Source organism: Euprymna scolopes, chromosome 39, assembly GCF_053919585.1.
Source record: "Euprymna scolopes isolate OS-2025 chromosome 39, ASM5391958v1, whole genome shotgun sequence".
Classification (NCBI taxonomy): Eukaryota; Metazoa; Mollusca; class Cephalopoda; order Sepiida; family Sepiolidae; genus Euprymna; species Euprymna scolopes.
The window spans coordinates 73,568,094-73,581,814 of NC_136520.1; the positions used below are offsets into that span (position 1 = coordinate 73,568,094).

Genomic DNA, 13,721 nt, shown 5'->3' on the forward strand with positions numbered 1-13,721 from the left:
TTATGATGACTGACCTTATGCATTCATGATCTAAAAATTTCATCTTTCTGTTACAGATATTGATATGAGATTCTAAGAAAGTTTTGGCTACTAATTCTTAAACTAGTAGTGATTTCAATCTATTTTTTGTTTGAGTATACAGGTTGTACAGGCCAAGAAGTCACAAAGAGATTTTTTTTTTTATTTTGCTCTAGTTGGTTCCCCGACAAAGGAGGGATTGGACCTAACAATTCACTCCCGTTTGTCTGTTCATACTTTTCTGAATAACCACATTTTGGATTTTTAAAAAAATTTTGCACAAACATTAGTCATGGTGAAAGTTACCCCCAAATCGTCCATCCATTCATTTGTTTGCACTTTTCTCAATAACCATGACTTGGATTGTTCCTTAATGGTATTTTAACAAAATATGGAAAAGTCAATGGAAATTTGTTCCTTAATGGTATTTTAACAAAATATGGAAAAGTCAATGGAAATTTGTTCCTTAATGGTATTTTAACAGAATATGGAAAAATCAATGGAAATTTGTTCCTTAATGGTATTTTAACAAAATATGGAAAAGTCAATGGAAATTTGTTCCTTAATGGTATTTTAACAAAATATGGAAAAATCAATGGAAATTTGTTCCTTAATGGTATTTTAACAAAATATGGAAAAATCAATGGAAATTTGTTCCTTAATGGTATTTTAACAAAATATGGAAAAATCAATGGAAATTTGTTCCTTAATGGTATTTTAACAAAATATGGAAAAGTCAATGGAAATTTGTTCCTTAATGGTATTTTAACAAAATATGGAAAAATCAATGGAAATTTGTTCCTTAATGGTATTTTAACAAAATATGGAAAAGTCAATGGAAATTTGTTTGTAAAAAAAAAAGAAAAATTATTTTTGAAAAATTACTTTTAAATGGCTTCCATGTTTTTCACATTTATTTTTCTGGATGAGTTTGTTTTCATCCAAGGTTTATGATTTTAGATAAAGATGTTCGTTAAATTATATTCCATGAAGTAGATTGCTGTCGTGTTTCGCATTCCTTGCCTTTTAGATATCTTTATTAATGTGACCACTAGGTGTGTCAGAATTTTTGACACCCTTAACACAAAACTGCAAATAAAATATACAAAACTCGTAATTTCTCTTTTTAAAGTGGTTTGTTTAATTTTTTTTATGGAATATACTTCCAAAATAAACTATTAAAGTTTTTTGAAAAATAATAGAAATATTATTTTTTATTTTTTAAAAAACAGTGTTTACAAAGTGTCTGTGCGTGCTCATGCAGCTATTTTTTTTACGTAATAAAATGAATTGAATTTTACGAGTTAAATTTTTTTCAATTTTTTCAATTTAAAAATCTATCCAAATTTTTTTATTGGTTCAATTTTTACAATATTTCCAGGTTTAATGCGAAATTTTATGCTCTTTCCAATAAACCAAATATAATATTCTGGACAAACTTTTTTTTTTTTAACTTCACCCCCCCCCATTTTGAAATGTCTATTAAAATGAAAATAATTAATATTCTCACCTAAGTTTATATATCACAAATTGGAGATAAAAGATCAATAAAGAAAATAATCTAATTTAAAACAAAAAAAAAAAAGAATTGTTATGTGCAAATTTACCTGTAAAGTCAAAAGTTTAAAATCTTTTTTTTTTTAAAAACCATGTTGAGTTTTTTTTGTTTTAACTGAAACCTCACATTTTTAAAATTTTGTTCTGAAAAGATTGAATACCTACTGTGACACTTACGTCACCCGCGCGTCGTCCAGTAGTGGAATGACCCCGGTTGTCGGTTTTGATGTTTCCTCAGCGATGATGTCACGGCCGGTTTCCTAAAACAGACTTGTCATGCAAAAACAATGGAAGAGACCAAGTCAATAAGCGTTTCTTTTTGTTTAAACTTCTTTGTATTCAATCAGGGTACAATCGCAGTTAGCTGTTTAGTTAGGGACTGGCCACTTGTTAACTGCGAGGTTTTCTCCTCTCTCTCTCCGACAGACAACTCAATTATCTACTTGACAGGGACAGTCGATGGGGGAATCTACGTTCGTCGGACCCAAGGAAGCAAGGCTCTCTCTCTTACTCTCTCAAGGCTCGCTGCTTATATTGTGGGGGCGTGGACTGGGTCTCTTCCCGTTTCAGGTCGTTGGCCAATCAGAATTAAGGGATCACTGTCCGTCAAATCTTCGCCAGGCGGTATATACCCAAAAAAGGAGCTGCCTTTCTTTCTCTGTTGGCATTCGGTTGTTCCCTAATGGAATTTGACAGGACATAAAAACAGAAATGCCTAACTTAATTATTTTTGAGAGGACATAAAAACCGCTGAATCCGATTCCACAAAGGCCACGCGCCTGTTCAATAGGGTCACGTGTCGCCCCGCTGTTCGGCGACTGTTTGCCCCTGTAGATCGGAATTTCATTGGTATCCTCGCCACCCACGGGCTGTCATGGCCAATTTAACGTCATCACGTTCTTCCACCATAAGCTACGATCTTATCTTTTTTTTTCTCTTCTTTTCGTCGTTTACAGCTGCCTGTTTTCCCTTTCTTTTTCCACGGGTTCACCGCTACTCTTGGCCTTTTGGTCAGGATCAAAGTGCAGCATCTGTTCTTCGGATGCCGCACTTCCATTTCTTGTTCTCTTTCGGTGGAGGAGAAATCCTTCACGACTGGGACAATTCTTATTTTTGTACCCTTGAGCGTCTCTCACCTACAACAATTTTTTCTGCTTCATTCAGTGTTTTCTTTTTAGATTTAAAAACAAATCACTCCATAAAGACGAAATAAAATATATTAAATAAAAAAACTCATGTATTTCTTAAAGAGAATAAAAAAAATATCGAAAATCGGTCGAGTGGAATTTTTTTTTAGCGGCAAAAACTGATAAGTGAAATGTGATTATTTTTCAAATACGATGGACCATATTGACTAAGTTTTGTTTACAGCCAGCAATAGAAAGGGAGATTAATTCTGGCCCTTACAGGCTACCGTAGTTCTTAACTCGAATAAAAGGAGACAGTTGTTTCCCTTTATTTCCGTTCTGGAACTTCTGATGTTGCGCTATTTTTTAATATTTGCTTAAAAAATTCTTTTATTTAAAAAGGACATGGGATATAAAATATAAATATGGATAAATTATTAACAATGAAGAATGGAAGTACCCGTTGATTAGTATTTTTTTATAGGTAAGTGATCTTTTGGAATTTATATATATATATATATATATATATATATATATTATATTCGAAGTAAGTTAAAATTCGTTGATTTTCTTTTTTTAAAGAAAACCGATTTAAAAAGTCAAATATTGCATATTTTGCTATTAAACCTGATATTATTTTAAAATTTGGCCTTTGCTCCTTTTCTTGAAAAAAAAAATTAGGGTTTGAATTACATTTTTCAAGTAGTTATAAGTTTCGAAAGATAGTAAGTCGAATTATTCAAGTTTTTATCACGCATTTTTAAAGGCGATTTTCTGACACTGCTATGTGACCACCATGTTGGTAATTGAAGTAATGTTGTAAGACATAGGACGAATATATGAAAATATATTTGCTTGAAAAATATTAGGTACAGGTCAACAATAATCTCTTCCAATTGCCTGCTTTTCAGCTGACTACAATCTGATTGTCTTCAACTCCAACATAAACAAGTTCTTTGATGAACCGTCCTCCTAAGTAATCCAATTTACAAAATTCCCACTACTTATGTTTACTACGCTATAATCACATGGACTAACCCTTATCCTCGAGTGGCCTCCGGGCCTTAATAAATGGTGATTTCCGTGTAAAAAATAAAAATAAATAATTAAAATATTTATTGAAATCTGTTCTCACTGAACTTAATGCAAGGGGGATAACTCTTCTTCAAAAATATCAGAGTTACTTTCCTTTAAATACAAAAATGTCTTCGTACTACAGCTAGGATCGTGTCTGAACTGACTGCAATGCCCCAATTATTGAAGTGACGTGTGAGGCAAGGACGAATGTATGAAAATAAATTTGGTGCTTGTTAAGTTATAGTCGACATATCGATTTTTTTTTTAATTTATCGTTTTAAGCAAAAACAATGCTATGTTCTTAATTGTCATGTCGAAAATAGTAATATATCCAAAAATTACGAAACTCCATCAAATAGAACAACTGATTGTGTTTTTTATTAAAAAAAAAAAAAGTCTATAGCAGGTTCAGGAATTGAGGAATTGAGGAATTGAAGTAGCAGGCTGTGAAGGAGAGACCCAGGAGGCTGGCAGCAATAGAGAGTGGAGTGTTTATTGCGTTCTGCCACCTACAGCGACAATGGCAACTTGACTCTCATCAAGTCAAGATGAGAGTGCTGCTGAACTGAAGATGTTTAGTTCTCTTGCGCTGCAAGAACTTAGACACCAGAGTCGGAAAGTGATCTTAAGAAGTCAGCACCTCTGAGGAGGAGCACTCTGACCTGCAAAAGGTGCTTGGGATGCCCTGTTGGCATTCCCCGGAGGGGGCACCTCAGGCGACTAGCAATAAACTAACTCCTTCTCAAAGAAAGAAGGAAAGTCCTGGGAGGGTGAACCTCCTAGAACTGCACAGAAGTAAACTCCCACTGCAAAATCAACAGGGACCGGATCATTACAGGAATGGTTTAATCTTTGTTGAATTCAGGGCCTAAAGATATGAAGAGTCGATCGTGACACAGACTCTACAAACTAGTGATTGTGTTGCTAAACTACAAATGACTATAGTTAATTACACACCATATTACTTACAGTTAAAAGTGTCTTCTGTGTTTATTAACTATATTTTAATCTAGGTTTGAAATAATAGTTCCTTGTTTTTGTTTAGTTTATGAAAGATGGAGTTTTGTATTTTCTCTTTGTTGTTTGAAAACGGTCATTGCTATTTTTAGAACACATCATGGTGTATTCTCAGGAGTGTCAGGTTTTGTGTCTGTTTCTGCAGACTAGCATATGTTGTTTACAATAAAAAAAGAGCAGTGATTTGTAACTGCAACATAACAACTAAATATTACCAAAGGCAAGATAAGTTACTGTTCTACATGTCCGGATATTTGTCTTGTGTTTTAACTTATTTTTATAAATGTTATGATAAAAATTTATTGAGTGGATTTCTTCTAGTATTTCATTTAATTTTCTATTTTTGAGCGATTATTGAAACTCCAGAGATGTGACTCTCTCATAAGAGCTATTTTTTTTTTCCTTTTCTCACATAACACTCGGCACTACTTGGTTTTCGAATTGAATACAGACTTTAAAATAAGTTAAAATACTAAAAAAATCTTATTCTGCTAGATAAAAGATTAACTTATCTTGCGTTTGGTAACATTTATTTGTTCTATATTTGTTTTTTCGACCAAGTTGTTTTTTTTTTTTGTATCTATAGCAAAATATGCTCATAATTGTTTACTTATTTTTGGTTTTTATTTATTTATTGTAAGGTGCTTGCATGTAGTTGCCGAAAAAAGTAGAATTTCATTTTAGTGCTTGTAGAAAGAAAGGCGACAGATCAAATAAGGGAGATAAATCGTGAAGCAAAGGAAATTCTGTTTTTAATTGTTAGGTGAAAGTACAGAATAGTTATAAAACACCCTCCTCATGTTAAGAATAGCTTTTTTAATAAAAATGTTATTATTTCAGCACGGTACAATAAGTGCATAAGTATCAACTTAGTTAAACAGCAAACAGGAAAAAAAGTATGTAAATTAAAGGGTGCTCATTCAGATTAGCACTTTATAATGATAAACAAAAATGAAGAAAACCTTTTATGCTGGAGCTATACTTGTCGCGGAATGAAGATTTTATATTCCAAGAATCACAAAAATAGGTTAGGTAATTTGTTTTATTTATGAAAAACAAATTTGCCATTTCTTTTCTTTTTTTTTTTTACTGATAAATGACAGAAGAGGCCATGTTTTTCGGTAAAATTTGTGAAAAGCATTCTGTTAGTAGCCCCTCTACTTCAAAGTGGCACTGTGTCTTGTTTGGGGTGAAAATTGAATAAACAAAAAAAAAAAAAATAACAATCCTCTTCAAACAGTTATAACTAATCCAATTTTCGAACAGTGTGGTACCTGAATACCAGTTCCTGCTGAAAATAAAGAACTGATACCTTTCAAGGTTGTTACCAGTTCTATTTCAGAGGCAAATTAGGCATTCCTTTCTTGCAACAAAGAAAGAATAAAATTTGTGTCGAATTTTAGAGGTATGCTTTGCTGTAATTATTCTGTTAATTTTTTGCCACTGTCTGGGAGCAAAAAAACAGGTGAGATAAACACACCACGACAACATCATATAGACATTTCGGTGCTTCTATATTATAATAACGAAAAAATATTGAATTTTAAGTGAAACAAATGGTACCTACATAATTATCAGGTCTCAAATAGTAATATATCCAAAATTTAAAACGATAAGGTAGAAAATTCATTATTAATGAAAAAAGTTATTTGTTAAAGAAAGCGAAATCTTACGCTTACAAAAAAGGGGGGGGGGATGAATTGACAGGGGAGATAATTAAGTTCTATTGCTAACGTCACGTAATGAACGTAATTCAAAATGTCAGACAATTTTTATTTCCTCATCAAAACTTTATCAAAAACAGGTTTTCATTAGTAATTGTCTGTATTTTTGAGATGAGGTGTTTTCATTAATTGAGATTGTCGGACTGACTTCCTCATCTTGGTTGTTATCGTCGCAACGTTTCGGCCGTTTTGCCCTCCGGTCTTCATCAGGTGTTTTGTATCGAACTGGGGAACCGTTTGTTAGGAGTCTCGAACCCAACCCTTTATTATTATTACGGGGTACCGTGTTTGGACTCCAGCTAATAATAAAGGGTTGGGTTCGAGACTCCTAACAAACGGTTCCCCAGTTCGATACAAAACACCTGATGAAGGCCGGAAGGTAAAACGGCCGAAACGTTGTGACGATAACAACCAAGATGAGGAAGTCAGTCCGACAATCTCAATCAAGATTTTCATTAATAATTATTTTTATACCTTATTGTTTTCCACATTTTTTGGATATGTTCCTATTTGAGACATGATAATTACGTAGGTGCCATTTGTTTTACTTGAAATGCAATATTTTTTCGTTTGTATAATTAGAAGCACCGACATTTCTGTATTTTAAATGCCGCCATTTTAAGTGCCAATTTGATTAAGGACCAATTAAATTAATTAAAATTTGATTAATTTCCGGTTTATCAGGTCTCAAATAGTAATATATCCAGGTATATTTCGTAAATTTATATAATTTTTTTCATAGAATAGTAATTTAATTAAATGACAAACTATAAGCAAAAATTAAAAGTATGCTTTCTAAAATGAGTAATCTGAGTTATGTCCCCTGTTTCAGCAATTTAAAAATCGATTTGTCGTCTTTCTTTGTACAAGCACCCTCATTTTTTTTGGGGGGGGGGAGGTTAATTAATAATATTTTATACAAAATTTGGGTTTGTATTACTGTACACATAGATTCGAAAAAGTTGTCAAAAAACAAACATATAACAAATAAATGTTATCAAAGGCAAGAGAAGTTACTTTTCTACCAAACTGGATATATTTTTTGTGTTTTTATTCAATGTAACATGTTTATTCAGCTCGAAAAACATGCAGTATTGCAGTGTTTACCGATGTATTGGAAAATTCAAAATGGCGCCCGATTCTCTCTTTAACACGGTAAGTTTGGGAAAAGGTGTTATAAATAATAAACTAGACAAAATACTATTAAAAATCACCGAATATATGTCAAGTTATGTCATGGTAACATATATTGAGCGAATTTCTAACAGTATTTTGTCTAGTTTATTATTTATAACACCTTTTCCCAAACTTACCGTGTTAAAGAGAGAGTCGGGCGCCATCTTGAATTTTCCAATACATCGGTAAACACTGTATGCTCTTCGAGCTGAATAAACATGTTACACTAAATAAAAACACAAAAAATATTTTCAGTTAGGTAGAAAAGTAACTTATCTTGCCTTTGATAACATTTATTTGTTATATATTTATTTTTTTTGACAACTTTTTCGAATCTATTTGTACAGTAATACAAACCCCAAAATTTTATTAAAGAAATTCAATTATTTTAACGATAAATGCTTTTCACCAAATGAGATTTTTTCCTCATTTGTTTCGGATGATCGATCGACGTCACTCTGAACTGGAAAGTTCAGAATTAAAATAATAAAAAAAAGGACAATTTTGCAAATAATTTTTTTAAAATATTTATTAAGTTATAAAACATGTTTTTATTTCTAATTTTCTTAATATTTTAAAGAAATCTTTTATTTTTTTGCTGCGGATTTATTTTTTGCGTCCGAGGCAAACAAAAAACAACAACCAAACAAAAATCACAATCATGGCTGCCATCGTAAAGGGAATGCAGAATGAAGCCGAGAAAGAAATCGTTGAACGAATCGCAAAAGGTTCGTTGGACGAAATCAAACAACTGCTGAGTCAGCCGGGTGTTCGGGTGGACAGCCTGGATGAGCAAGGGACCACTTTTTTACAGCATGCCGCCTTTAAGGGCCGAAAAGATTTGTGCGACCTATTGCTTCAGAACGGAGCCGATGTCAACTCAAATTATCATAATGACGGCTACACGGCGTTAATGTTTGCTGGAATCTTCGGATCACCTGAAGTTGTTTTGACTTTGTTACAGGCCGGTGCCAAGACATACCCGATCAACAAAGTTAACAAGACAGCTGCAGAAATCGCGTCTTTTGTCGGGAATCATAAATGTGTTTCTGTTATTAAGAATTTCGTACAGTTAGCCGATGTCGAATATTACTCCGTGCCCCAGGGATTGGAAAAAGAGCCGAAGTTACCGGGGAAGTTAGTGAAACCACTCCAAGAACTGTTGAACAAGTCGTATCTTCACCCCGTGAGGTTGACGTATTATATAGAGTCGTGTCTGGGCCTGTTAGAAGAATCTAGCAAGGTCGCCAAAGTCTTGGATCTTATGTGTGAGAAAAGCATGAAGGATGCCGACACGAACGACGTGATGGCCATCAAAGCGAACTATTTCGCTTTCATTATTCGAACTATGGCGAAATCCTACAACGAGAAGGATAAGTCTTTGCAGCCTTGGTTAAAGAGTTTAGTGAAAGGTCGCGACGGTGACGGGTTTCCTGAGAAACCCGAACGGTTGATTCGCCAGTCGACGAAGGAGTTTCCCTATGCCGAATCAGAGTTGTTGCTCCAGTTCGTGCGGACCATCTCCCCCGTGGCGATCGGCGACGAACCGACGGCTCTCACCGTCCTGACGAATTGTATCCACGGTCGGGGTCTCACCTCCGTCCCTGTTGTGTGCGAATGCTGCGGGGAGCCCGAGCCCCCCAAGAGGTGCTCGGCCTGCAAGGCGGTCCATTATTGCGACGTCCGCTGCCAGAAGCTACATTATTCGAACCACAAGAAATTCTGCGCAAAACTCGGCGAACAGTTGATGAAAAGACTGGAAATTGAGAAACTGGAAGCCGAGAAGGTGGAGGCTGAGAAACTGGCAAAGGAAACAGCAGCCTCATCCCCATCAACGCAGAATAACGATTTAGAATCGGCGATGGACAAAGTGGATATCACAAACAGTGACGTCATTAATGGTGAAGAAAAAGCACAAAAAACCGAATCGGCTTAATTAAATAAATTGGCTAGAAAATAATAGATTTTACGGTAAACGTTTACTTGGTGTCCACCTTTAAAATAACGATTTTTATAGTTTTCAGGTATGCTGAAAACGAATATCGCATTTAAATTTTCAGCAAATGAGTAGTTTTCTGGATATTGAGCGATCTAATTTCTTAGTTGTAGCCATTGACGCGTTACAACCATGGCCACCGCCACCACTTATAAGGAATTACATTGCTTAATATCCGGAAAACTACTTATTTGCGGAAATTTTAAGTGCGATATTCGTTTTCAGCATACCCCAAAACCGTTTAAAGTCGTCATTTTGGAGGAAAATGTTAAGGTGGAAATCAAGTAAAAATTTACAAAGTCCGGCATGTTTTTTTTTTTTTTTTTTTTTTTTTTTTGATTTAAAAAAATTTATTTCCAGTTTCTGCTGAGCGTTCTTCTTCAGGGCGAATGCGCTGAAAAGTCCCTTCTGATTAATGTTTACCAGTTTTAAAATAAGCAAATGAACTTGGTTGTTTTTCAGGATGGTTTTATTTTTGATGATAATAATATACATATTCAAATGTATTTAAAAAATTCGGTCAATGTCAAGATTTTTTTCCAACTCCAAAAAAAAAAACCTTTACAATAACGACTTTTACAGGTTTTCGGAATATGCTGAAAACGAATATCACATTTAAAAGTGGCGTAGAGATTGATGATGTGAAGAAATTACTTTTTGCAAAAGTGGGTCACTTTTCTATGTAAATTTAACGTAAAATGAGCACCCACTTTCTGGCCACCTAGCGATAAATTAAAAAAAAGAAGGAAAGCCTTTTTGGTCAATTTTTAATTACTTTCCACCTTGATTGCCTTTAAAATGACGACTTTTTAAAGGTTTTCAATGTCTCGTTTAATTTTCCGCAAACAAGTAGTTTTCCGGATATTAAGTAATGTAATTCCTTATGTTATCAGTGGTGGATATTTCTGTGTGTGCAAACGCACACGTCTTTTTGGTGCATATATGTCAAAAATATGCATGCACTTGCGCATACAGAAAAAAATGTTATAGTTTTCTGCACCCTTGGGAACCTCCAAAAGTCGTCATTGTAAATGTTTTTTTTGAGTTGGAAAGAATTTTAACATTGACAAAAAATTCTTTATTTTTTCTTTATTTTTTTTTGTGGAAATGTCAATGTATACCAACTAAACATTTGCCTTCTAAAAGTGTATTTATAGGATATTCAGATCTGTTTATTTATTAATTTTACTGTTGTTTCATCCCAAACAAGACAGAGCCACTAAGGCATAAGGGCTACTATTTAAAACCAAATTTACAAGGATATCATATAGAGATGTCTGTTCACATTACACTTAATCGTCTGTATGTTCATGCGGTCAGGGAAGCAGAAACCCGGGAGAGAATTCCAAAAACTAGCAGTTTGAGGAAAGAAGCTATTTAACTAGAAAGCGTTACAACATCTAGGGATCTCTACAATGTAGGAATTGGATTTTGATGCTTGTCAGGGGGGTATTTATGTCAAGAGGGTACTAGGGCTTTGAGTTTGTCAGACTACTTTCCATTAAAATATTTGTAAAACAGGCGTGGAGATGCCGTAGATGAGACAGAGGTTGGAGTTTAGTTGATAGTGCGAGACAGCAACTCTTTTTTAACCCTGTCTAGGAGCAAGAGACTAGTAGCACATGCATCAGCCCAGATGTGACAACATTATTCCATGCATGGGTGAATGGTGGCTTTGTAGAGATACAGGATACTCTTCTAGCATGGTAGAGAGAGCCCACCTTCTTTGTAACAGCTTTGGCAATTGTCTCAATGTATTTGTTCCAATTCATGTTGTCTGTGAATGTTAAACCCAGGAGTTTGGACAAAATACTTTCATGTAGTGTTTGATTAGCCACGTCAATCAGTGTTTGAGAAAGTTTCTTGTAATTATTAAAGGAAGCAAGTTCAGTCTTGGCTGCAATGAACATTACCAGCCATTTACGTTCCCATTCCACTACAGACTGGAGGTCTTCCTCTAGAGTTTTAGTCATTTCCTTAGATATTTGCTCTTTTGTTTTCCCCTCAAGTCTTTTATAGAGCGTAGTGTCATCAGCAAATATACCCATCTGTTTCGAATGAGCATCACATTTAAAATTATTGCTGGCAAGTAGTCTTATGATATAATATATTTAATATATTATTTAAAAAAAACTATCCTAGTTTCAACATGTCTTGTGTTAATATATTTAATATATTATTTTAAAAAGACTTCATTTCTAGAAATGTAAAAAAATAAAAATTTTCATTATTTTTTTTATTGTTAATCAAAACAAAATGCTGACTACTGAAAACCATTAGCGAATTGGATAATAAAATCTTAATATCATAAAGACTACTGATTAGCAACACTTTTAAATGTGATATCCGTCTAAAACAGATCTGAATAGCCCTAAAAATCAATTTTTCAAAGGTGAGTGTTTAGATGGTACACATCTGGACTTTGACTATAATTTTTACTTATAATAAAAATATATATTTACTTTGAAATTATTTTTTTTTAAAGAGTGGTTTTATTTTTAAAAATATATTTAAAAAGTAGTTTAGATAAAAAGTTTTTATTTGAATTTTTTTCAAATAATATTTTTTTTATATTTTAAAGTAAAAACAAATATTCTTTTTCTTTGAAATGTTTTTCCTTATGAGTAATCTTTTGCAAAAACTAGTTTATATAAAAAATATTCTTGACTTTGAATTGTATTTTTTCCCCAATAGTAAGATGAAACAAAATATTTTTCTTGTTTTTATACAAGAAAGTAAATATTTTTATATAACATTTTATAAAATAAAACAATTTTATAAAATACATTTCAAAGTAAACATTTATTTTTAAACATTTTATAAAATAAAACCTTTTATGAAATACATTTCAAAGTAAATGTATTTTATTATAACATAAAGGTTTTTATAAAATAAAACTTTTTATAAAATAACTCTCAAATTAAATATGTATTTTATTATAACATTTTATAAAATTGAATGTAAATGTATTTTTTGTTAAAAATGAAATAATTCTGAAAAACAGCCAAGTTTGTTTGATTATTTAAAAACATGAAATAAACATTAAGTAAAAGGGATTTTTCCAAGGTATTCACTATGAAGCCAAACGCCCAGCAGACACTGGAAGTAAAAAAATAAAAAGCAAAAAAAACAAAAAAACAAAAAAAAAAAACTGCAGAACTTGGGGATAACCAATGATCACCTATGCAATATAACCCCCCCCCAAAAAAAAAAAAATTGTTGATTTTATTTATTTTTTATTTTAGTTACAAAAATAAAATATGTGGATGAATACGACACATCCACTTTTCAAAATTTCTTTTTCAAATTCTCAGTATTATTAAACCTCAAACTTTCTAATTATATATATATAATAAAATATATATATATATATATATATATATATATATATAATAAAAGGTGTGTGTGTATATATATACACACACACACACCTTTTATTTACTTTATATAAGCATTGATATATCATTACACATTCTTGAGCGTGTTTCAGTCCGCCAATTACAAGTAACTAGATATTACAAGTAACAGGTGATGTTACTTGTACAAAAGTAAAATCTATAATTTTATATAAGCAATACATCTCGAGCTACTTGAAAATGGCTGATCGAAACATGTTCATGAATGTGTAGTGATATATAAATGTTAATGTAAAACAAAGAAAAAGTATATCTTGCCCTACTTTGGTATTGAGCACTCTTGTATGAACCTCGTTTAAAATTCATTGGTTGCTTCACCTTTAGAAAATATTGATCTGGAACAATTATATGTATATATGTGTGTGTGTGCGTGTATATATATATATATATATATATATATATATATATATATATATATATGGCACAATCACATTGACACACTGGTTCTTGCCAGATCACCAAAGTTAAGCAGTGTTGAGCCTGGCCAGTACCAGATGAGTGATCATTCGGGAAGGCTAAGCACTGTATGTTCCGTGCCGAGTCGTAGAAATTTCCAGGTTGGTATATGGAGGAGCAGTAATTTACTGAGAGCGATGCACCCCCAGTCTTAGTT

General features: G+C 32.8%; 1 protein-coding gene across 1 annotated transcript; it reads left to right on the top strand.

Moving 5' to 3' along the window:
- The first annotated feature begins 8,322 nt into the window (after positions 1–8,322).
- LOC145263870 (ankyrin repeat and MYND domain-containing protein 2-like) lies at positions 8,323–12,990 on the top strand. The gene has a single exon (XM_080120945.1). It carries the CDS (start codon positions 8,358–8,360, stop codon positions 9,630–9,632), a length of 1,275 nt encoding a protein of 424 aa, XP_079977071.1. The 5' UTR covers positions 8,323–8,357; the 3' UTR covers positions 9,633–12,990.
- Positions 12,991–13,721: the final 731 nt, after the last annotated feature.

Excerpts from the sequence above, each read along its gene's own strand:
- LOC145263870 (XM_080120945.1), top strand. The coding sequence starts at position 8,358 with ATGGCTGCCATCGTAAAGGGAATGCAGAATGAAGCCGAGAAAGAAATC.